General features: G+C 41.3%; 1 protein-coding gene across 1 annotated transcript; it reads left to right on the top strand.

Annotated features, from left to right (window-relative positions):
- Positions 1-7,853: 7,853 nt before the first annotated feature.
- Positions 7,854-23,464, top strand: golga7bb (golgin A7 family, member Bb). The gene is made up of 5 exons (XM_063874263.1): positions 7,854-7,946; positions 12,735-12,860; positions 13,691-13,843; positions 18,122-18,223; positions 19,610-23,464. The coding sequence occupies exons 1-5, from the start codon at positions 7,935-7,937 to the stop codon at positions 19,694-19,696; spliced, it is 480 nt and encodes a 159-aa protein (XP_063730333.1). The 5' UTR covers positions 7,854-7,934; the 3' UTR covers positions 19,697-23,464.
- Positions 23,465-23,691: the final 227 nt, after the last annotated feature.

Raw genomic sequence — 23,691 nt, 5'->3', positions numbered from 1 at the left:
AATCACTCATAGGTGCATGAAGAACCAGATCAACAGAGTCTAATCTCAAGACACGGAGGTGACATGTTGCACAAAGAAAGATGACTAGATTTGATCTGCAACTGATGCGCAGAAATACCCATTCTACACGAAGATGTGCCGCAAGAACCATCTTCTCATCGGCGAGTGTTGAGATAAAAATGGCGTTAGTATCCTTCAACCGTGGGCCGTTCGTCTCAACCATTCGGGATCAAATCTGCCAGCGAAGTGTTCCAGCAAAAGAACTGTGAGACCTTCGGTGATATCCCAGGTGTGTACGTTATAGCAGACGACATGATCATCGCAGCGTCATCAGAGCGGGAACACGATGAAATCCTGCAGAAAGTGATGGAGAGAGCAAAGACTGCAAATGTGAAATTTAACAAAGACAAGATACAGTTTAAAGTTGACACTGTAAAATACATGGGACACATCATCACGGCAGCAGGACAGAGAGCTGATGACACAAAGGTCAGGGCGATCGTCGACATGCCAAACCCTGAAGACAAACAAAGTCTCCAACGTCTGCTGGGAATGACAACATTCCTGGCACAATACATACCAAATGAAGCCTCACTCACGGCACCCCTCAGACAACTGCTCAAGAAGGATGTAGCGTGGTAGTGGTGCCCCGCACCACAGTTCAGCACTAAAGACACTGAAGACCACCCTCACACAAGCCCCAGTGCTGAGGTACTACGATCACAAGCAGCCTCTCACACTACAAGCTGATTCCTCAAAGGATGGACTGGGAGCCTGTCTGATGCAAGAGGGCCGCCCAGTGTGCTATGCCTCACGAGCACTCACCGACACAGAAAAGAGGTACGCACAGATAGAGAAAGAGTTGCTGGCTATAGTGTTGGCTGCTAAGAGATTCCACCAGTATGTCTACGGCAGACCAGTAACTGTGCAGTCCGATCATAAGCCTCTAGAGGTCATCATGCGCAAGCCGCTGAGCAAGGCACCCGCACGGCTGCAAGGTATGCTTTTACAACTGCAAAGGTACGATCTAAATGTAACATACACATCAGGCAAGCACATGTACATTGCTGACACACTCTCACGCGCTACAGCAAGCAGGGAAGGTGACAATATTGATGAGGACCCCTGTGATGAGAGAGTTGTGTATGCCTTGGAGGCCACAGATGCCTTGAGCGAGGAAACGCTCAGCCAGCTAAAAAAGGCAACGGCAGCAGATAGTGTGCTACAAGCTGTGTGTGAGAAACGCAAGAATGGTTGGCCCATGAAAAAGAAAAGTCTGGACAGGAAACTACATGCCTACTGGGCAGTAAAGGACATGATAAGCATGGAGAATGACATTGTCTTGGTCGGAGACAAAATCATCATACCCCAGAGCTTCAGGAGCACGATTTTGGAGAAGCTGCATCTTGCACACCAAGGAGTGCAGTGCACAAAGGCTAAAGCAAGAAAATCTCTGTACTGGCCCGACATGGCACGAGATATAGAAGCAATGATGGGAAGGTGCGTGCAGTGCCAGCAGCTACAACCCAAACAGCAGGCTGAGCCACTCATGCCACATCAGGTTCCAGAACTGCCATGGATGAAAGTCGGAGCTGACATCTTTGAGCTACACGGTCAGTCATACCTGTTGTTAGTTGATTACCTGACCAAATATCCTGAAGTGCTCAACATATCTGACAAAACAGCCTATACAGTGATACAGAAGATGAAGTCTGTGTTTGCCAGGCACGGGATTCCTAAGGAAATAGTGAGTGACCATGTCCCATTTGCCAGCTATGAGATGAAATCATTTGCAGCTTCATGGGAGTTCAAACTCACACTCCAGCCCAGGTTTTCCCTCTTCAAATGGCATGGCTGAGATAGCCATAAAGACTGTAAAACATGCGCTGAAGAAGGCAATGCAGACAGGCACTGATCCACATCTGGTGTTGCTGTCACTGAGGAACACACCGGTGACTGGACTGAAAGTCTCACCTGCACAGATGTTGATGGGAAGAGTTTTACGAAGCACACTTCCGTGCTCCAGTGCCGTGCTGATACAGTCAGTCCCACAGCACATTCACAGCAAAATCCAAGACCTGCAGTTCTGCCAAAAACTACGCTATGACCAGCGTGCAAACAAAGCCCCTGCCGGTGTTGACCTCAGGAGACACCGTACACATGCAAACACGGCGCGGCTGGGAGCCTGCGGTTGTCATCCGACAGCGAGATGAACCACGCTCCTACATTGTACAGACGCCGGCTGGAAGGACGCAAAGAAGGAACAGGCGACATCTGAGGAAGATACATCCGAGCCTATTCAGAGACACTGACAGTGACGAACATTTTGACACACCGCCAGTGGACTCACCACCACAGGACTTGCCACCTCACGAACCGCCTCCTGTGACTACAGGCAGTACACCCACATGCTACACACGGTGCGGCAGAGCGGTTAGACGCCCTGCAAGATACAATGACTGATGTTTCATGTGATCCTTTATGTGTGTTTCCAAAAAAAAAGGGTGGGGGAGAGTATAAGAGTTGTTTAACCTGAAATGTTTCAAGTGTTGAATGTTCAAAATGTTTACGTTTCAACCAACAGAATGTAAAAAAAAGAAAATGGCTTATGGTGTTTAATGATAGTCATTTGTCAATCGAAAACATGCTTTATTAATCATTGAGGTATGCAAGTAGAAAAGACATGTTCAATGTTGATGCCATAGCATTAATGGTTTCGTAAAGAGTCTACTGTTGAAGTAACTGATTAGCAGGCCACATCTCAGTTGGAAAAGAGGGATGTGGTGTATTGGATCGAGCACTAGGTGCTCGATTGTGTTGGACTGCCACCACTACTGAGTTCTGTAATACTCTGATCTTGTCTGGGTGTGTGATTTCCCCGCCAGTAAAACATGAGACTTGTGCTGCATCCTCGTCTCCGTGTATGAATGTATAGATAGTGATTAAGTTAGTAACCCACGGATAGTAACACTACAATAGTGTACAGTAAGTGAAACTACAGCATGTGTCGACTTGTTGCGTAGGACAACGCTTCTTCTTTTTTGAAAGTTGTGCAGCTCCTCCCCTGGGCTTTTACCCTTTTCACACTACAGGATTTGGAGTCGCCGACAGGTCCAGATATTTAGCTTGCTAGATATCTGTCAGGCGTCGGGGAGTCTCTCACCTCGCTCTTGAGCAGTTCACACATAAAGATCAGACGCCGAGTGCCGAGCGCCGATTTAGCGCCGATTCGTCCCCGAGCTCCAAAATCCGTCTGGGAGCGGCCGATTGGGCTAAAGATCGTTTAGTGTGAACTTGGCTTTAGCTGTGGCCAACTTTTCCCTGTTATTCCTCTAACAAGCTTCACTTTTGTGTAACTTCTCAGAAACAGATGACTCTGTGGGTGTCCTTCACTCTTTTCTTTTTCAAATATCTTATAATTAGCCAATTTCTTGCCAACTATTTATTATTTTTCATCAACTCTTTTCTTTTTGTTCTTTGCAGCAGTGGATGAGTGGATTATTCTCTTCCAAATATCTTCTTCTCATTTCTCAGATGTTTCTCCCTGTAATGATGTGTGAGACGAGAGATGGAATTGTGTCTTTTGAAAACTATTATCCCAGCTGTTTTGCAAGTTTTACCCAGCCAGCATTGATATCAGAAATGAGAACATCCGCTGGCTCCGATATGAAAAGTATTAAACGCAGATTCGATTGCCAGCAAGAGGTACAGATCAACATTCGTGCGGGAGCAGGCCAACTGTTGACAGGACACAGACGCACAAACATACACCCAATAATCCAGCCTGTATTCATGAAGGGTGGAGGATGTGTGGTAGACAGATCCAAAAGGCGGACTCGCTGAAAAAAAGATGACTTGTGGAGTTCTATTTAGTTCTACTTTGGTATCTGAAATGTTGGAAGGCATTCGAGTAGATGTTTATTTACTTTTAAAGATTCCAAGTTAATACGTTTTTTGGTTAGAGACTTCTCATTTCCTGTCATGTTGGGATAGAACAAGATCTCTTTCAATGTGCTCCTCTGACAGTATCTGTGTATTTGTGTCTCTGAGAGATTCTCAACTTGTGGTTAAGTCAATAGGAGAAGAGTGTTTGCTGTGGCTCAATGCCCAGACAACTCGGAGATAGAAAACACGGTATGCATGAACACAAATCTCATGCATCACTGCCTACAGGTAGAGTGTGCATGCAAAAGTAAAAGCTGATGAAACTGAAAGACACATACCAGCTGCACTGCACAAACAAATCCGAGCCAGCGCTCAGATCTCGCAGTTTGGGCAATCATTTTCACTGTCTGCAAACCTCCCAGGACAGACAATCTGGTTTAAACTTTTTTCAACTCTTATTCGATTGCCAAGAAGAGGGACAGGTCAACATTCCAGGACAGCACAGTCACATAGACAATAAGAGTTTTCATGACGACGACCGAACACTCAAACAAACACATTTGTGTTATTGTGGTAAAAGTCAAAGATCACAGATATCTGGGATCTGTGGTTTTGGACCGTCACAAACAACAAGGACAACACTGACTGACAATATCAAAGCTATTATAGCTTCCCATAGGAATGGGGCTGTGGTGGCGAAGTATGTAGGGACTTGGCTTAGGAACCAGAAGGTCACTGGCTCAAGTCCCTGAAAGACCAAGTGCTGCAGAGTTGTCCCTGTGCAAGGCAACGTTTTTCTTACACTGCTCCCAGGGTGCCGCACATACAGTAAAGCAGCCCACTGCTCCCAACACTAGGATGGGTCAAATGCAGAATGTAAATTTCTCCTCTGTGGGACGATTAAGGGTTCCTTCCTTCTTCGTGTCAATCATCACATGAGGATATACTTATATGTATACGTTTTCTGCTCACGTTAACCAAGACACCCCTAGAAAGTCCCTAATAATACCTTAACTTGGCAAGTCTAAGGACATGAGAGCTGAGAAACCGCAGGTATAGTTAGTGTTTTCTTTGGTTCCGTTTTCCTTTTCATTGCAGGGTCAGCATTACCATCTTCAACACTTCACAGCACCGGCTTCAAATAGAGAGAGGCAGTTTTTGGAGTGAAGCTGAAACCATGAATGTTTTGCTGGAATAAATATTTCATGAAGGATGAAATGTGAAAAAAGGCAATATTTGACTGCACTATGTGAGTGTGTGTGTGCCGGCGTGCACACTGCTACGGGTCATAATGATAATTTAAGGCTGTGGCAAAGTTATTATTTTCTGCTGAAGTGCAGATTCAGACAGGCTGGAAGACTTAAAGGAGATGTAATATGAAGGCATCTTCTTTCTCAATATGGAAAAGAATGCATGTGTTCTGCCATGACGGACATTTCAAATGAAACAACTTACTCTTTTTCTCCAGCTTGCTTGAATCTGCAGGAAACCAAAATAAAACCATCAAAAAACCAAGACCTAACATTTTCCTATTCCACTTAACATACTGTATAAACAAATGTACATATCTATCACTCCTGTGAACAAATGTACTCTACAATCTGTGATATAAATACTGTACAAACTGTACATGCAAACTAGCTGAAGCCACTACTTCACCACAGATCCAGGTTGCTCTTTTGTTGTGTTGATGTCCGTCTAAACATTATGGTCCAGAAAAACAACTATTACATGGATTGTATGAAGTGGTAAATGTATTGTAAGTCAAACAAACAAAGCTGAGGGTTTATCAAACTGAGAGAGGCTGGCTTTGGTTAACCTTTTTCATTTATGTAACACAATGGCTTCACCTGGCACACCATCAAATGTTCAACGTTTGCCCCTTCAAAGAAAGGCAGCAGGATTTGTATTGTGTTGAAAGAACCCCAAATTACTTTCTGCACGTGAACATTGACCTTAAAAGGGTATTCGTGGTCATGTGAATTATTTATAAATCTATCAGGAGGAAAAAGCCACATTAGCATGACATCATACAGCTTCAAAATCTGAGGAATGCAGCAGGGAATAAATGGGTCAACAAACCCTTACCAGGAACCCAAAACAAGTAGATGTTCCATGACATAATGACATTTCCTAGCCTTATCCTATTGGTGGAAGATCAGTAAATGCTTGTATTAAACCTTTTCATGAGTAATTTCTAACAGTAATCCTTTGCTGACATAAACGTCAAATAAAAAAATATTCATATTTATCTTTTCGCAGGAAAATACCTAATTATCAACCTTTCATTTTGTATTTGTGTTTGTAATACTTGTCTTTGCCCTTTAAAGGTACAGATCTAAGTTTCTGGCTTAACTCCAATCCAATAGTGTTGAATTCTTGTAAGAATGAGCAATAAGTCCTCAAATGGTTGCTAGAGATTTTTTGTTTCACTTCAGTACAAATTATGCACATATAATGAACACAGATAATGAGCTCTACTTTTGGATAGGTTCCTTAGGCTGAGGTTTATGTGATGGTGAGTGTGTTCTGTACAGTTTGTCATAGTGTGACTGTAAGCCTCAAAGAGAAAATTCACACACATGCATACTAAAACTTGGAAATGTGAGTATAAATACACACAGCCCAAAGGGAACCTCTGGGAGCATATGATTAGATATGCATTTCCAAGCGAGAGTGAGAGAAAGCAGCAGGATCCTGGCGAATCAGATTAGTTCTGCATAATTCTCATTTTGTTAAACCTCCTCCATCTTATTTTTGGATTATGTTTCCATTCATAAGAGTTGTTTGCCGTGTCTTAGTGAATATATTTGTTTGTACATTTAGGTATCTCTGCTTCAAATGTGATCTGAAAAATACCTCTGGGAATGTGTATCGTAGTCATAGAGATAGTGGCTAATTTCAGCACTCATATTGTGAAACAGGTAGCACTGCAGACAAGAGGAGTTTTACACCAAAAATAGCCTCATCAAAGTGATTTGCCTCGCTCTCTTCTTTCAAAGTCTTTATCTTATCCAAAACATTTCCCTGTCCTTGGGAGCGTCAAGAGCGTTAAACCTGAGCTTTCATCTTGGCTGCAGCTTTTTTTTTGGTCATATTTGTGAAATTGAAGTCAACCTTGTAAAAAATTCAAGTGGTGCAAGACCTTGATCTGCTGGAAAAAGGATAAACGTGACAATATAAAACACCCAAGTGGGCTCTGATGAATGTTTAATATTAGTACTTTCTGAGGGTGCATTAAACCTATGGCCAACACAGCATGGCCACTTTGCACCAAGGATAGCAGAGCTGGCTAGAGGAAACACTGGTGCATTGTCTTAATATGAAAACAGGCTTGGAATTAAATACATTTGAGCTTCACTGCTTGCAGTAGCAAGTGAATGCTTAAATTCAAGATGTTTTTCCTTGGGGGCATTTTCATTCTCTGGTGACTTTATACTGATTTTAATTGTTTTTTTTGTTTATCTCTGGTATCAGTAGCACTTCTGATTGCTATTCTTACTGAGCATTGCTTTGATACTTCTCTCGCAAAAGTTGATATAGTGCTAATAAAGCTACTCAATATTTACTGTTCAGATATTGTGTGAAGGATTGCCTTTGTAAATGAACATTTGATTATTTATTTAGCTTTACTCAAGTGAAGAAATGAGGTGCTTGAGTGATCACAAAAAGAAACGGAAACATAGGCACTTTGTTTGAATTATTAATGATCAATGAAATTATTAATACCCCATAAAAAGAGGCACCCACCTAAAAAACATGACTATATGTTATAGCATTGATTATTTTCTTACGTTGAGGACTGAAAAGGACTGAGTGCAAATCATTTTCGGTTTGTGCATTTATAAGCAAGATCTTGTCGCCTAATTAGCATAAAACACTTTATCCATCCCTGCGAATCTAGTCGCAGTGTGCGCGCTCAGTCACGCAAATGCACGCGCCCTTGTTCTCCTGCTCTATAGCCGCGGTGTCCCGCACAGCACGAGCAGACGGTAGTCTCTTTCAGCACGGGACTACGGGACAGATCCTCGGCACTTCCTTGCTGCAACATGGCGACAGAGGTAAGAAATGCGGATCATACGATGCCTTTACTCTTTAATTTCATGAAAATGATGTACCTTTGTTTTTTCTAAAAAATGCAGCTGAATGTGTTGCCTGCTCTCCCTCCGATGTATGTGGTTTATCGTGGTTAACAATGTTAATTGTTAATTAAATCATTTCCACCGCTTGGACTTGAATTTTAACTCTAATAGCACGGAGTCCTGCCAGGTTATCTTTGAGTATGAACATCATTTTCATGCAGAAGCTCAATTTCCTTTACTTTCATTTTACTTTTTGAGCTCTGTAATAACAGACAGATATCCACAGTTTTTAAATTGTTCTTTTAATCACACGTAGTGCTTTTTGTTTTTTTTCCCCCTTTCATTGTCAATTAAGAAAACCAATGTCCTCCAGGTAGGGAATATCCAGTAGGCTCAAAGATGAGGAGGCTGAGCGGTGGTGAAGATGATGGAGCAGTCAGCACCATGGACAGGGACAGCCTGTCTTTGTCTTTCCCTCTGTCACATTTAAATTGTCTTGGCATGAATGTGTCCTTGCATTTTAAGTGAGTGAATCAGCTTTCTAATTCCAAGCACTCATAAATATAGTCAACATGATTGGCAACTCTGTACAGCAGAGGCACAGTGTCCATGACAGAAATAGTATTGTTCAGGCAGTGTCATAGCACAACTACTCCAAACAGTGTTGCTGATGTATTTTTAGCCTGAGTAATGTCTGCTAGCTCTCAGGCCAGCATGCACATCTTCCTCTCGCCCCCTTTGTGTCCTTGGTGATGTAAGCATCACGCTGAAGACATATCTGCTTTAGTTATCATAATAATGATCTCACTGGAGGAGACAGCCATTTCTTTGCAAGATTGAGCCAGCTTATACTTGTGCCAGCATTATGTGCATACATGAGTGTAAGTAAATGTGTGTGTATGTTCATATGTATTTTAATACACTGAACATGCAATTTATGATTGAGTGAAGGTGTAATTCAAGCTTAATGGTGCTGCAGGTAAAGGTGTAGTGACAATAAGCTGCGCAGGATTCTTGCCAGATTTGTTCTGGGCCTGGAAGACATTGGCAAAGTGTCCCTGATTTTCCCTCTGGTGGTCTGCCAGCATCCCTGTCCAAGCCCCATCAATTACACACACGTACATGCACACAACTCAAAATGCACATGCACATAAACACACCCCGTGTGTGCAACCAGGAGAGATTTTATGTCCAAGGTCCATCAATTATCCATGACATATTTAATGTGAACAGGCTGCTGCAGTTTGTAACCATCAGTGATTGGAGTTTGAGATGAGCAGCACTGTGTTTTTCCTATCCATGCTTTTATCATGCTGCCCCTCTCTCTCTCTCTCTTTCACTCTTTTATATTATATTACAATTAATTATTTGACATTTTCTTGTATGCCAAGTCAGCAAATGGCCATGTTAAGTGACTGAATAGCACTTAGCTCATCCTGCAGACTGTTTGTGCTGCCTGGACGGTCTCTGGATCCATTAAGTCCACCAATTCTGGATCCTCCTCTCAGCCTGTGGGCTAGCCCTGGCTCAAGCATACCCTGTTGATGAATAATGTGTTGAAGCAGTAATCATCTTTGAGGTTGGCTCAGGCTCAGCTGTCTACTGAAACAATGCTCCACCTTTATCCAAGAGAGATTTCCTCTTTCAGCTTAGGCCCCAAAATCAGTGATCTTCCTCCAAGATGTCATGGAAATGTGACAGTTTTGTCAACATAAGTTTTAACTTAAAAGATTTATATTCCTATGGCTAGCCTTGCTTGGCATAAAAACAGGTAACATGCTGCTCCAAATGGCAGAAAATCAGTTGAAAGTAAGAAAATTGCTGTACTAGCTTGGAGACAAGAATGAAACATCTACCTCCCAGTGTATTTACTGTGCATACTGTAATTATGTATGCCCTTTGCATTGCTGCCCACTGGCACTCACCCGTGCTGTCACTTTATATTCTTTGAGTCAGAGTGACGAGACTAAGAAACATGACGTGGCATTGAGAGTAACACAGACCCACAGATCCAGGCTGGACGTAAAATATAGGGAAGGGTATCTGAGTAGGAATGACAAAGAAAATATGTTTTAAAGAGATATTTTATTTTAGTAACATCCATGGCCATGAAAAGTCATTGATGCATCATGTGTCATATTTCACTTGGTTTGAATTGATGAAGTAGTTTGCTTCTTGGTGTTTTCTTTGTCTGGTGAGCCTGTGGCTTGTAAAATACATGTGTTTCTTGTGTTTGCTTGATTTGTGATGTTTTTATGAACCTCTAAATTGATTATAAGTCCTCCTTATTTTTCTTATTGTATTGCTTTAACTGAGTCAATTTCATTTTGCAGTAAATCAATGTGCAAACTAAAAGTAATGGATGTGTGGGTGGAAGGAGAAGTTAGACAGGGCTGCATGACGCAGAGCTTCTTAATAGTCCTGTGTGATCAGTATGACATTTTAACATTACTGTCTGAGTGTGTGCTATACTTAGACACAGTAATAGGCTGGATTTGAACCCTGATCTCCCACGCAGAAAAGTAAACATCAACAATATGCCAACAGAAAACATTTATCTTAAAGGCTCTAATGGACAGAGAAAAGACCAATCTGCCCGGTAACATCAACACAACATAACCAAAGAAACAATTAATGGTTACGCTTTCTATTATCAAAACAGAGTAGGTGTTGAGGATTTGGGCAGTGGAAAATTATTTGTATTACTGCTACTAGCAAAATCGAACAATGTTGAGGTTATGATCCATATCTATAAACCATCAATCAGAACATGACATGAAATGACACAGAATACACTGGCAGACCCAACCAGTCAGTAGTGACCTTTAACTATGACATCCCCATTGGACAAATCAGTTTTCATTGTGTCACACAAGTTTCCTTGTTTGTTAAAATCATGGGATTGCCTTGGACATGTCCTTTGAGGTTGTCTGTTTGGAGAAATAAATGGACTCCATGTTTGATTGGCCGCCACAGAGACTCATGGCACTTGCCTGCTTTGCTCAGCTGTGAGCTACATGTAGCAGAGAGATGTAAGAGAGAGGTCAGTAGGTCAACAACAAGTCAAAACACACAGTGATGTCCCACTGGCCTGAATGCTGAGCATGTGACAGTGCAATTCAAGCTGGTGGGGTTCACTCTCTGTTCTGAACTTCTGTCAACTAAAGTTTCAGAAATTGTTTCCTTAACCTTTTAAAAAAATCTTTTTCCATCTTTATTTCCTCCCATCCTTTTTTCAAGGTTTTTTTTTAACTACAGTATCTTTTTTGCTTCTTTATTTCCTTTGTGACTTCCATATTTCCTCATGTCTTCTTCATTGTCATTCCTTTCTTCTTTTTGTTTGTCTTTGCTACCCTCCATTATCTCTCTTTAAAAAAAACCTGAAGCACAACAATCTACAAAACCAAACCTAGATATCAGGTTTAAATCTTTCAGCAAAACAAAACTCCTGCTTTGCATACCAGTGTAAGTTTCACTGCTAATATCTGTGTGAAGCAAAGAAGTTAAAACTACTCAAGTAAAAATTTGACTGCGAGACCTCTACAACCAATGAAATCTCACAGTGACGAACAAAGTACCCGTATGAATCTTTTTTGTACCTCACTCTCGGACAAATGATTCTTACTTGGATAAAGGATTCTCAATCGTGTGCTGATAATTGCTTCTATTAATAGAGAGACTTGTTGTTCATCATGATGGCCTGAAGATACCGTAGGAAGGAGATGGGGGGGGGGGCGTTGTGTTTGAGAGAAAGCAAAAAGAAAGATATTCGAAGCTCTGGCAGACAGAAAGATCTATTGGCAGTGAGATGATTTTGGCTTTTGGCTGACAAAAATAGCAGCTTGGATGCTATTCTGGGTTGTGAGTGATATACTCTATATAGAGATGAAAGGCTGGCACTGTACTATGTCTGCTTACTTGGAAACGACTCTCTCCTGCTCAGGCAACCTCATAAACAGAAAATATGCTAGCTCTTAATTATAACAACACTTCAGTAGCTGGACAAACCATCCACGGAATAAAAATGTAGAGAATATAATAAGCCAACAACTACACAATGGTCAACACATTCTGAGAAATATGAAGCACAAATAAAGTTTGAAGCTCTGGAATAAAAACAAGCCTCCTTTTCTGTTTTATACTCAATTTCCAAACACTCTTTTGTTCATTCCCTTCTCCCTCCCTTTACTCTCCTGTATCTCTAATTGCCATCCTCTTGAGGGGAGTAATTTATATCAGCAGGGGGCATGTTACATTGGCCCACTTGGTTGCTGCTGGATTCCTCTCAGGGGAATGGCTGTTTGGGTGTAAAACACACCACTCAGCACCAAAGTGCTGCAAAAGGATATCTTTCAAAGTGTTATTACTGCAATTGGGTCTATTGATGCTGGAGGAATGAAGTGTTGAGGTAGTAACACAGTACCGATCTCACACTGTGTAGCCCTTATGTACCTGTGTTGTCCATAAAATACTATTAGGAAATATTGGAGAACCTTATGTTACCCCCAATACAACTGATATGTTAATGGACCCCGGGCAGTGGAAGAACACACCACTATTTTTATTAAGATTGCTACTTAGTCACTTTTTCTGTGTATGCACTGTATGTTGTACGGTGTATGGTCATGATCATCCATTGCCAAAGACACATTTTCCATTCTATGTGCATTGGTTTTTTGAACACTACACACCAAAACAAATCAAATAACCCTGTCAATCTAGTACGACCACACATTTAACACGTGTGCTTTTCTCCTGTCTGCTCAGTTTCATAACCTTCAGGAGCTGAGGCACAATGCATCGCTGGTCACCAAGGTGTTTGTTCAGAGGGACTACACTGAAGGAACCGTGTGCCGCTTCCAGGCCAAGTTCCCCTCAGAGCTCGACAACAGGGTGAGCACAAACACATTTATATACACATCTAGGCACAATGTAATATGTTGACCAAAACCCAACTTACCTGCAGCAACACCCCGTTCTCAAATACGGAAAGATTGATGGCTCAGTACAGCTTAATAAGATTATATGGTGCATCCCTATATGAAAGAACAGACGTGATTGAAGTGTGTTAGCTTGTAAAGTATTTTCATCCCATCCACAAAAGGATACAAGCTTTTGAGCTCTGAAGTCCTGCAGTTCTAAGTCAGCCGACAAACACAGTACAAGTATTAAAAGTGTATTAAAAATCTTCTGATCCTCAAAAGAAAGTTGATGCTAATGAAGCCCTTCTACTTTTTTACACTCACTTTAGGCTCTGGAGAATTTGTGCTGTTTATTTGCTCTTTTCACCCTTCTACATTAGCATCTGTGAATGCTGTTATATTGGGGTATTATTGTAGATTTGTCTAGTAATTAGCGTCTTAACAGTCCACAGAAACAGAGCAAAAAGGAAACATAAACACAGAGAGAAACACAGTGGGGGTCAGTGGCAAAGGGACCATTATTGAGCCTTTTAAATGTGCAAACTACTACTGACTGCTGTCACAGTTTAAAAATGCATCTTTTAATGTACATTTCTTCTTAGTTTTTAAGTGAAGTTTGTTGATAAATTCTCTGACAAAGCAGGAGTGCTTTGGGTTGAGCAGATTGCAGCTGGTGTGTTTGGCAGGCCGTTTTATAGTGGAACAGCCTGTTCCCCATGTTATGCCAGAAGACTTTCACAGTCCTTATGGTGTGTGCATGTCCATGTCCCTACCTGGATGTCTGTTTGTGTTTGTTTGTAGATTGAGCGAACCTTGCTCGAGGAGACGGTGAAGACGCTGAACTCTTATTATGTGGAGGCAGAAAAAATCGGAGGCCAGTCGTACCTGGAAGGATGTCTGGCCTGTGCAACGGCCTATTTCGTCTTCCTCTGCATGGAGACTCGCTATGAGAAGGTACTGTAATTTTAACATTTCTCAAAATATTCAACTACACTTATGAACCAGAAGGAACATTTAACTTTTTATCAGCTGCACGTTAGGCTTGGGAAATATGTGTTGTAACAATGGTTGGGTAAGTTGTGGTTTAGCTTTAAACGGATCACAAGGCAAGTTCTTTCCCCTGATTCTAGTCTTGTTGCTAAGATAGGCCCATCGGGAATTTTTTTTACTGAAGATATGATTGCGTTTCACAGCAGGAAAAGCTCAGGTGTAAATAATAAGGTTAGTAATGGCTGAATTCTATTTAGCTGCTTCAGTTTCAGGGTCCTGGTATTATGCATCCTGGCTCACTGTCACACTGCTATGGCTTACTGAGACACTTGAATAGAACAGATCCCTCAGTAATGTTATTAGAAACACTGTTGCTCTTCCTACCATTACAAGTGAAAATATCTACTGTAGAAAAGGCCCATTGCCTTAAGAATTAGGTCTATGCAGTTACAGGCATTAGAGTGCTTCACACCTGCCTTTCCCAACAACGATTAATAATAACAATATCCCATCTTATCTTACTGACATATTCATCTTATCTTCAGCAAATATTTCTTATCTGTTGAATTATTCCTTGGAGCTTTCTTGAGAGCACGCTGCTTGTTTTGGTATTGCTTCCCAATGATCTTCTTTTTCCTGCAGCTAAAATAGATCTCCCATAGAAAACTTGCTCATTATTCAAGAGGCCCTAATCTCTTAACAAAATCTGTTAGAACAACGTATGGATCGCAGAAATCTAATGAGGCCCTAAAGGGTAAACACGGTCTGTCGCAGTGGACTGACTCTGTGAATTTAAAAACAATTTAAATATTCATTCATCCTTTTTCTGAGCCGAGTATCCTGTTGAGGGTGGCAGGTAGCTAAAAAAGTATTTTGTAGCATATATTGGACGAAAGCAGAGATAACCTATGCAGAAAATATCACATTTGGATATGAGGAGGAAACTAGAACACCTGGAAGAAATCCATGCACACCCAGCATGCCAACTTTGCTGTCATGATAAATATTGAATCATTATGTAATTTCGTTACTAAAATATTAAAGTCATTAAGGTAATTGAGTGGATCTGGATGAGTTACATCGACTTCCACCCTATAAGAACCCAGAAGGTCGCCTGGTACATGGAAAACCACCAAAATAAGGACATTACACTTGATTCTCTCTCTGAAAATGTTCCTCTCAGCTGTTAGTCTACCCCGCGCTAAAGCCCACACCTGTGTGCTGGTGCACAAGGCATGGCACGCCAACTATAACGTGGGATTTATCTGCATCAAAACCAAGATGTCCATCTTGAGAAAGGGCAGGTGACTAAACCTCTTTGTTGCAGCATGTCACTACATGAGATGGAACACGCACACATTCATACCACAATCACAGACACATACACAGGGAGTTTGATTAACCTTTTGTGACTTTGTCGGTTGTTTTATATTAAACTCCAGTGGCGTGAAGTCCCAGCATGCCTCCCTGTTCTGATCGTTGTCACCCGCAACATTCATCTCCCTAGTTTTGTTGCATTTAGTAAACATTTCTTTATCAAAGCAGTACAGAAACACTTGGAGCTTGACCTAGAAGCACAAAAGGACTTGTTGCTGTCATGAAGCCATGCGCAAACGCATTGGTCTGAGTTCCTTTCATGTCGTCATCAGCTGGGTGCCGCTCCATTTAGACACTAAAATGCTATCAAACACACAGGAAAGCTGTTTATTTACTTGTTTAACTTAACCATCTTTGCTGTATGATGTTGTGACTGACAATGATCAAATGTACCCACCCAAGTTGAAGCTGTTTGTGCGTGCACGTGTGTGTGCTGATAAAGAGGCCACACACCAGAGTGCGTGGATCAGTGTGCAGATTCATTGGAGCACCCAGAGCCCTTGATGCTTACATCTCACCCTATCAAAGGACACTGATTGCTCCCAGCATGTCAATACAGATACATGTGCACACAAGCGTTCAAAAAGCTTCCCTCACACACACCATGTGCCCTCATCTCCTATTTTTTGTTCTTCTATTATTTACAAAAATGTGCCTGCACACTCAAGTCTCAGTCAGACACATGTAAGTCCCTTTATATTGCACTTGGTGACATAAACAACTGTATTTCTTGCAGAGGAACAAACACTCGTGGCATGCTTGTGAAACAGAGACTGTGACACCTTTGCTTCTTAGGCGATCATACACTCAAAACTTTTTCTAGAAGGGCTGTGTCATACTGAGGTGGATAAGGCTGCCCTGAGGACTCTCCAGGAGTGACATGATTGACCTTTTGGGCCACAATAAATCAGGACAGTGTCTCTGTGTCTCTGCTCTTACGATGCTGTATTGTCTTTGATGGAATTATAACACAAGATCCAGTAATGATAACTTTCTGCTTAGGTCTAACTGACATAGATCTGACTGATTTAAGGCATCACAATGGAGCACACCACTGCTTTTCATGGTTTTTCACTGAGGAATTTACTGTGTTGTTTTCTCCTAAATGTAATTTATTTCCAGGATTTCATTGAAAAAACATCTCCAATTTCGTCTTTCCAGTTGGAGATAGAAAAAAATATTCTTCTGTGGTTTTGGTCTCCTCTAGCAGGGGTCACTACATTACCAGCTGTGCCTGCAGCTGTAACAGGCTTTTGACATCCCAGAGGAGCGCTGCTCAGTGTGTTGCTCACTCTCTATTTATTTAACCTGTCAATGCTGAGTGCTACAGTGACCTTTAGTTAACTCACACAAGTAGTTAAGTGAATATTTCATGTTTAATAAATCAGAAACAAAAGTGTTGCATCCCCAATACATCATACTTCAAGGGGTGTGTAGGGATTGTTAACCATTAATTGTTACAAATAAAATCACTTTGACAGAAACACAAGTAACGATACAGGTTTTAAACAAATCACGTTGTTAGCCAGACCTTCAGGTGCCATCAATGTCAGGGATGCATCCTAAAGTTGTAAATAGTATGGCTCATGTTTCTTTCACAATTGGACCTAGTTTTAGCAATGTCCCGATGTTACTAGATCTTAATAATTAACTTAAAGATTAAAAAAAATAAGTCCAAAGTTGTAATAAATGAGCACTCTGATTCGATATACAGTAGATGATGTTGTGGCCTTTTTTACTAAGTGATACAAATGTGTGTTGTCTTAGTAGAGACACACAGATGTGCTCAAGATTGCATCTCCCTTTTAGGAGTGGTGACAGGTCTTTCAGCGTACATGAGGCCCAGTGGAGCATGGGTGAGCTGATTGACATGGTTAGGCAGAGTTTATGAGAGGCATGGCACATCAGCCTTGTTGATGTCCACAGAGGCATATCTGAGGCTGAATAAGCTGCTCTAATGATGCCACTTTGGCTATCATCAGTCCGTTTAGCATCTCCATGCATCAGTCAACAGTCATTTGGTGGCTATCAGCGGGACCATGGGAGACCTTCCCAGTGCTTGGGTTTTGTTAAACTCTCTAAACAATGTGTGTAGCTGTAATGTGTAGAGTAAGTTAATACAGGCATGCTTGTTTGAATTTCTGTGCCAAGGCATGGTCTGAACTTGGTGCTCAGCTTCACTCCACTGCTGTTCCTGGGTATTTAGCACACATTTGATGCAATACTCACTTGCAAAACTGAGATATACAGTAAGTCCAGTGCCAATGCAATCCAAATAAACTGTCCACCTCACATTGTAGAGTGTTTCCGAATTGCCCAGACAGTTAACCAAGGCATGACATGTAGCCTGGGAGAGCCATCTTTGGAATCAGGAACCATAACGTCCAAATGGAAAACTTCAAAAAGAGAAAAGCTGTACATTTTATTAATTCAATACATAAAGCCTTGCTTGACATGAGTGGCCTAGAAATAGGTATAAAATAACTTCCGTACTTAGAGCATAATATAATTACTTTGAGTTTAGATTATAATGTTCAGGGGAAATAAAGACAGGCAATGAGTTTAAGTATTGTACACGCAGGACTGCAAACCCACACACTTGAAGTTTCTGCAGGCCTACCATGGTTTGGCCTCTTTTTATCTACATGGTTCTCACATGTAACACAGAGTGCACTTTGAAACGAAATAAGCAGGTAATGGATCCCCTCCTTGTATGTCTGTTCAGATAACTTTTTGCTGGATCACATCGTAGGCTTGTGTTTTGAGGCTTTCACTATCCCTCCAATGGTTTTAATCAAATCTTGATTGTCTGTGATAGCCTCTGTCGTTTTCTTAACCCTCACCAACCCTCTTGTTTCACTCCAGGTGCTGAAGAAGATATCAGGATACATCCATGAGCAGAATGAGAAGATATACGCTCCTAGAGGTCTGCTACTTACAGATCCCATAGAGAGAGGAATGAGAGTTGTATCCTTCCCTGATCTGCAGCCCAAGAGTGTAAAAAATGCCTGAAGAGAACATTCAGTGATATAAAGACGGATATGAGGTTGCAGTATTTAGGAGTTTGCAGAAACCAGGCTTCGGGAAATAGGAATAAAGATCACTAGTTAGAATAATGGAACTTCTAGAAACATACTAGTTGGATAAATGAACAAGGAACACTTCTCTTTCTCAAACATTACCATCAAGGTACCCTTGAACAAGGCACTCAAACTCCAGCTGTGTCAGAGGAGCTGTTCAATGGCCAACTGTCATTCCCAGGTGTAAATTTAAAGGAGGGCAGGCCTGAAAAAATGTCCTTTGACGGGAAAAGGTGAAAAAGTTGTGCGGTGATGTGATGAATCAGCAGCCTAAGGTGTGTATGCACTTGCAGTTCTGAGGTTTTTTTTGCTCAGGACCTTTTGTTCTTTTTTGTTGTTCCAAAACAGGGTGGTCCATCACAATCTTTTCAAAGGTTTTTGGCTAATTTTAAGATCTTCTATGGTTTGCAGAAGCCATATGTGGATATCTCTTTGTTAGTTGGACTTAACCCAAAAAAGTTCCTCATGAAGTTAAAAGTCAAAAAGAGAGAGAGAATGTATCCAGTAGACCATCACATAAACCTGGCTCAAAGGACAAGCTCCAAGTCACAGGGCCAGCCTATTAGCTAATACACCCCTGTACAATATAGTCTCTGTTTGTGAATGATGGGGACCTCAATCCCCCAAAGAACAGCACAACATATGTCTCACTTCTACATCTTTGACATTTTTCAACATACTGTGATTTGACTCAAAAACCCTTGAGTTGACAAATCTACACATCTAGTTTGAGAAGTTCCGGGATTTAGTTGTACTTGTCATGAGCTGTTCCAGATTCTACAACCTCTTTTAAGCCAACACAAGATGCAATTGTATTTGGATCTGAGATAGGAGATAAGAATTAACAGGAAAGTTGGGATGCAGAGCGGGGCAGGAAGCAGACACACACTCACACACACACACACACACACACACACACACACACACACACACACACACACACACACACACACACACACACACACACACACAGGGACTTCTTCTGTTTGTTTGTTTGTTGTACGATACTGATCTCTCAAGTAGAACATTTTCACAAGCCACCTCATCTGACATTAAATGTTTATTTTGTGTGCACAACCACATCAACAGGGGATGAAATGAAGTGTGAGCAAAACAGAAAGATTGGTGGTCTGCTTTAGCTCTCCATTTAAGTGAGCAAAAGGTTTTAGTATGAAATGATGCAGGGCTTTTTTAATTGCATCCTTCAGCACTTTCTTGCCTGTATTTTATCACCGTCAATCATCATGATCCTTGACATTCTCCGTGTCCTCAGCTAGAGATCAGTGTCTTTGAAGACCGAGGCTCGGGCAGCTCCAGTCCCAGCAGCAGCATGTCGTCGGCAGGCAGCAGCGCTCGGTGACTGGAGGGGCAGTGCCAGGATTACGGGTTCCACCACAGGGGCAGCGGGACGCTTACCAACATCCGCATGCTGAAACATGAGAGCACCAGGTTCTGAGACAAGCGGAGAGCATAAGAGGCGAGGAGGTGATCCACAGCATTCACACTCTCCCTGCTTGGGCCTATGACATACAACCTTGAGAACAGGATCTGGCTTACACACTGGATAACAGAATAAGAAGTGCAGCAAAAACCACACATAGGAGGCAGACGGGTATATAAGCCAACTCTCATTTAGGGAACATCTTTCACTCTCCGAAAACTATCCAAACCGACAAAATCATGATTTATTTTCTTCCAATTTTTCCATTCGCCTTTTCTCTCATTTCATCACGTCTGTTTCCATGAGTCACAGCATCTCTGTCGTAGGCATGATTCAGCAGGTTTAATCTTGATTAGACTGGACGTCAATGCTTGATTGTTTTCAGGGGGGTCACTATCACTAGTGTAGTCTTTGGTCTGTGCAGCAGCTCTGAAATCTGGAAGGAGGAAAACCACCAGCCTCCTGGGGGAGCTATGTTCTCCTGTCTCGCTGAATGATTGCATTCATGTGAGGTGGCTGGAGTCAGGCTTGAATTCTGGCAAATTGGTCCTGCTGTGGGACCCTCGGTTCTATGCTCAGTTCACATGCATTTGGCTTCAATATCAAACGGCGAACAAAGAGCACCTTGGATTATTTATCTTTCTTGTTTACAGCAGTGGACGCTAGTGATCCACATCACAGCTGTAGGTTACACAAACTCATAGAAATATACACAACCATGAACAATTACTCATACAGACACTACTAAGGGGTCGTGCATGCACATGCATATACACGCACAGGGCTATGTGTTCCTGCACACAGAATCTGGCAGGTGTGGAGACACATTTTTCTGTGGTCTCAGCTCATTTGGAACGCAAGTAAACCCAGGCCCTGTTTGCCTGCTCTAGTTTCCTTGGTAGTGTGTACATCTGTGTGTATCTGTGTCATCGCTTACTGAGTGTACGATTAAAGCCTGCTTCATTAGAAGATGTCAATGACTAAGGATTAGTGTCTCTAATGAGAACTGAACACACTGGCATCTTTGGTTCAGGCTAGAGAAAACAGTGTGGGTTGATGTTACTACAGCGGGATGTTGTCTTTCTACACTTTTCATGTAGATTCAAATAATGTTTTTATTATACAAATTTAAAAAGACATTCCTCTAGAATGTGTTTGTTTCTGATATGCACACAACATTAGGAAGCACAAGGAGCTAAGAGTGAATTAAAATGTCTTAATCATCAAAGTATTTCGCTTTATTGATTCGTTCTGTCATTTGTTTTCAGAAATGTTGGGGTCAGTTTTTGTTTTGTTTTTATAAGCGAAACACAGTTGTAGCTCCCTCTAGGGTCAGACAGAGGAAGTTCTGTATACGGCTTCTCCTCAATACTACTGACAATGAGAAGCGTGGAATTGAGACAATGAGCATACATTCTGTGTCTCTTTGTGGGATAATACATCCTGTCCGGCTGCTGTGTGAGTGGAGGCTTACAAGACAAAAGATCATCACTATGTAGCAACATTTTATTACCACCCACACAACATCAAACAAAAGACAAAACTGGAAAAATGAAGCCCTGTTTGAGCGTCTAGATTTCCATGTTTCCACAGTGTGTGTCTGGTTCTGTCTTTGACCATTTTGAGTTTTTTTCCCCTTTAAAACCCCCTCATTACATCGTCTTTAAAACAACTCTGGGAGTGTAGCCCTTTTCCTCTTCCTTAGCCACAAAGTTAACTTTGAGCAAAACCCCCCTGCTTGTCAGGTTGAAGTTAAACCGCTCACTGGAAATTTGTTTTAGAATCTGAGATGTTTTGCTGCAGTGGATCAGTTAATCTCAACCAGACATTTTCCTATCTGGACGAGACGAGCCTCCAAAGACAGTTTACCGCAGCAGTCGGGTGCAGTTTTGCTTGTGTTCAGCCTCCTGTTCTTTTTGATGCCTTCATGTTTCATCCCAGTGGAATGGATACCCAACCTGGGGCTGATGGATTGAATTAAAAACTGACTTAACATTGATAAAGAGCAAATAAAGGAGCTCAATGGACAATGTATAAACCCACATGCGTACACACATTGAGGGTGTATGACAGGAGAGGAACTTTGAGTTGTACGGACATGCTTGTCAATGTTGATCCATTGTGATTTTGAGAAGTGTCAAGAAGTGGAAGGTAATGCCATAATGCTATTTAATTCCAAAACATCACTGTTGCCCAGTATTAGGCCCTAAATACATTTTCAATGTTTTGATATCCTCTCTATTTTGGGCATCAAGCGACAGAGCAGCTATGAAAGCATATCGTCTGTACAGCTGTGTGCTGCTGGGTATCATTTGTAAAAATGAAGATAACATTTAGTTATGTGAAAACTGTTGATAATGTAGCTTATGATCATGTATGTTATAATAACAATGTTAGTTGTTATTGCAGAGGATAACAGAGGGGTGATGATGATCTTCAGGGGGAAGTCTATGTGCCAAATTCAAAGGCTAAAGCTATTTAAAGTACATGTTCCAATTTACAAAGACATGTAAAGTTGGTGCTAATAGAATACATGCTGTTATGATTAGTCTTGTAGTGTATACATTAAAAAAGCAGGAACAATTACAGGAGGCCAAATTACCTACTATTTTAATGACTAATATGAACCTACCCTTTAAGGCTGTGGTGAGAAAGAAACACGATGTCCTATATCTGAAGGCTTATGTAGCTTGTTCTCTCAAGAACAACTTCTTTGATTAATGAGGAGAACCAAGGGAGTGAAGGTTATAATATTTAATGTATTCTCATGAAAAGATGTACATTGAGATAGAATATCCCGGAGCAGATTAAATATTAAGTCTTGTTCCTCTATCATGTTGAAGATCAAGATAACCTATGTGCCAACCCTTGTCTTTAGAGGAGAAGCTGAGATATAAAACTTGTGGGCCAAGCGATGATGTATAGTCCATTTTTGTATGTTAATTCCCACGTGTCACGTATTTATCTTGTACTGTATTTGAGAGTGCAGCAAGTTGTGCAGACATGTTGATTCACCTGTACTGTATGCCTGCTAGACTGTGTAAAGAAAGAGATTATTTATATTGCAATATAATGTCTTCCTGAAATGTAAAAGATGATGTTTAGTCTTGGAACCAGCATATTTGACTTGCTTTTTAGTCCTGCATTGATGTATAATGCTGCATGATGTGTGTGTGTAAACACAGCGAGTGCCAGATGACAAGAAGTGAAATCCCTGTGCAACAGAAACCCACTGCTGCTAAGAGAGAGGAATTTATATCTTATCTTGATGCTATTTATGTGTTTACATTTAGTTCTTTATTAGTTTAAATGGATTCATGTATTTTCTTTTCTCTTAATGTGGATTATTATTCAAAGCCTGTTGAGAAGAGCTTCAACTGTCTCGATGAGATGAATAAAGTGTCTGGAGAAGTCAAATGGAAAAGGATTATTGTCACTGCCGGCTGTTGTTAACAAGGATCCATGCCGAGTCTCTGCTCTGAGTTCATGTGCGGTAACACGAGGTCTCTCTGTTACACACATTTCTGTGGATGTCCACAGAAAGGAAACTCTACAATGGTACCGAGTCATGTCACCTGAGGGTGGGATCTCCAGATGGCCTGGACTTGAAGGTAACCTCCATGGCCACATGCCTCAGCTTCATTACACCTTGGTTATGGTCAAATACATGTAAAAGTTCTGTACAGTATTGAGGTACTTTCTCCTACTTCATATTCCTACCCCACTATATTTTAATGAAAAGATTTACATTTCACTCCACTACAGTTATTTGACAACATTATCCCATTGGTGCCATGGCTCATTCAGGTTGATAATTTTTTTTAAAAAGCACAAATAAACACATAAATTATGTTGTATTGTTATCAATAAACCCCAAAGAATTGTACACATTATTGCATCACTTAACATAATCA

Source organism: Eleginops maclovinus, chromosome 22 (assembly GCF_036324505.1).
Source record: "Eleginops maclovinus isolate JMC-PN-2008 ecotype Puerto Natales chromosome 22, JC_Emac_rtc_rv5, whole genome shotgun sequence".
Lineage (NCBI taxonomy): Eukaryota > Metazoa > Chordata > Actinopteri > Perciformes > Eleginopidae > Eleginops > Eleginops maclovinus.
The sequence above is the reverse complement of the archived record's forward strand: the minus strand, read 5'-3'. Positions and strand labels throughout refer to the sequence as shown.

What these genes read in the sequence shown, in the direction of transcription:
- golga7bb (XM_063874263.1), top strand. An exon ending in TGGAGACTCGCTATGAGAAG is followed by an intron (nt 13,844 to 18,121) that starts GTACTGTAATTT and finishes GTTTCACTCCAG; the next exon opens with GTGCTGAAGAAGATATCAGG. An exon ending in TAGAGAGAGGAATGAGAGTT is followed by an intron (nt 18,224 to 19,609) that starts GTATCCTTCCCT and finishes CCGTGTCCTCAG; the next exon opens with CTAGAGATCAGTGTCTTTGA.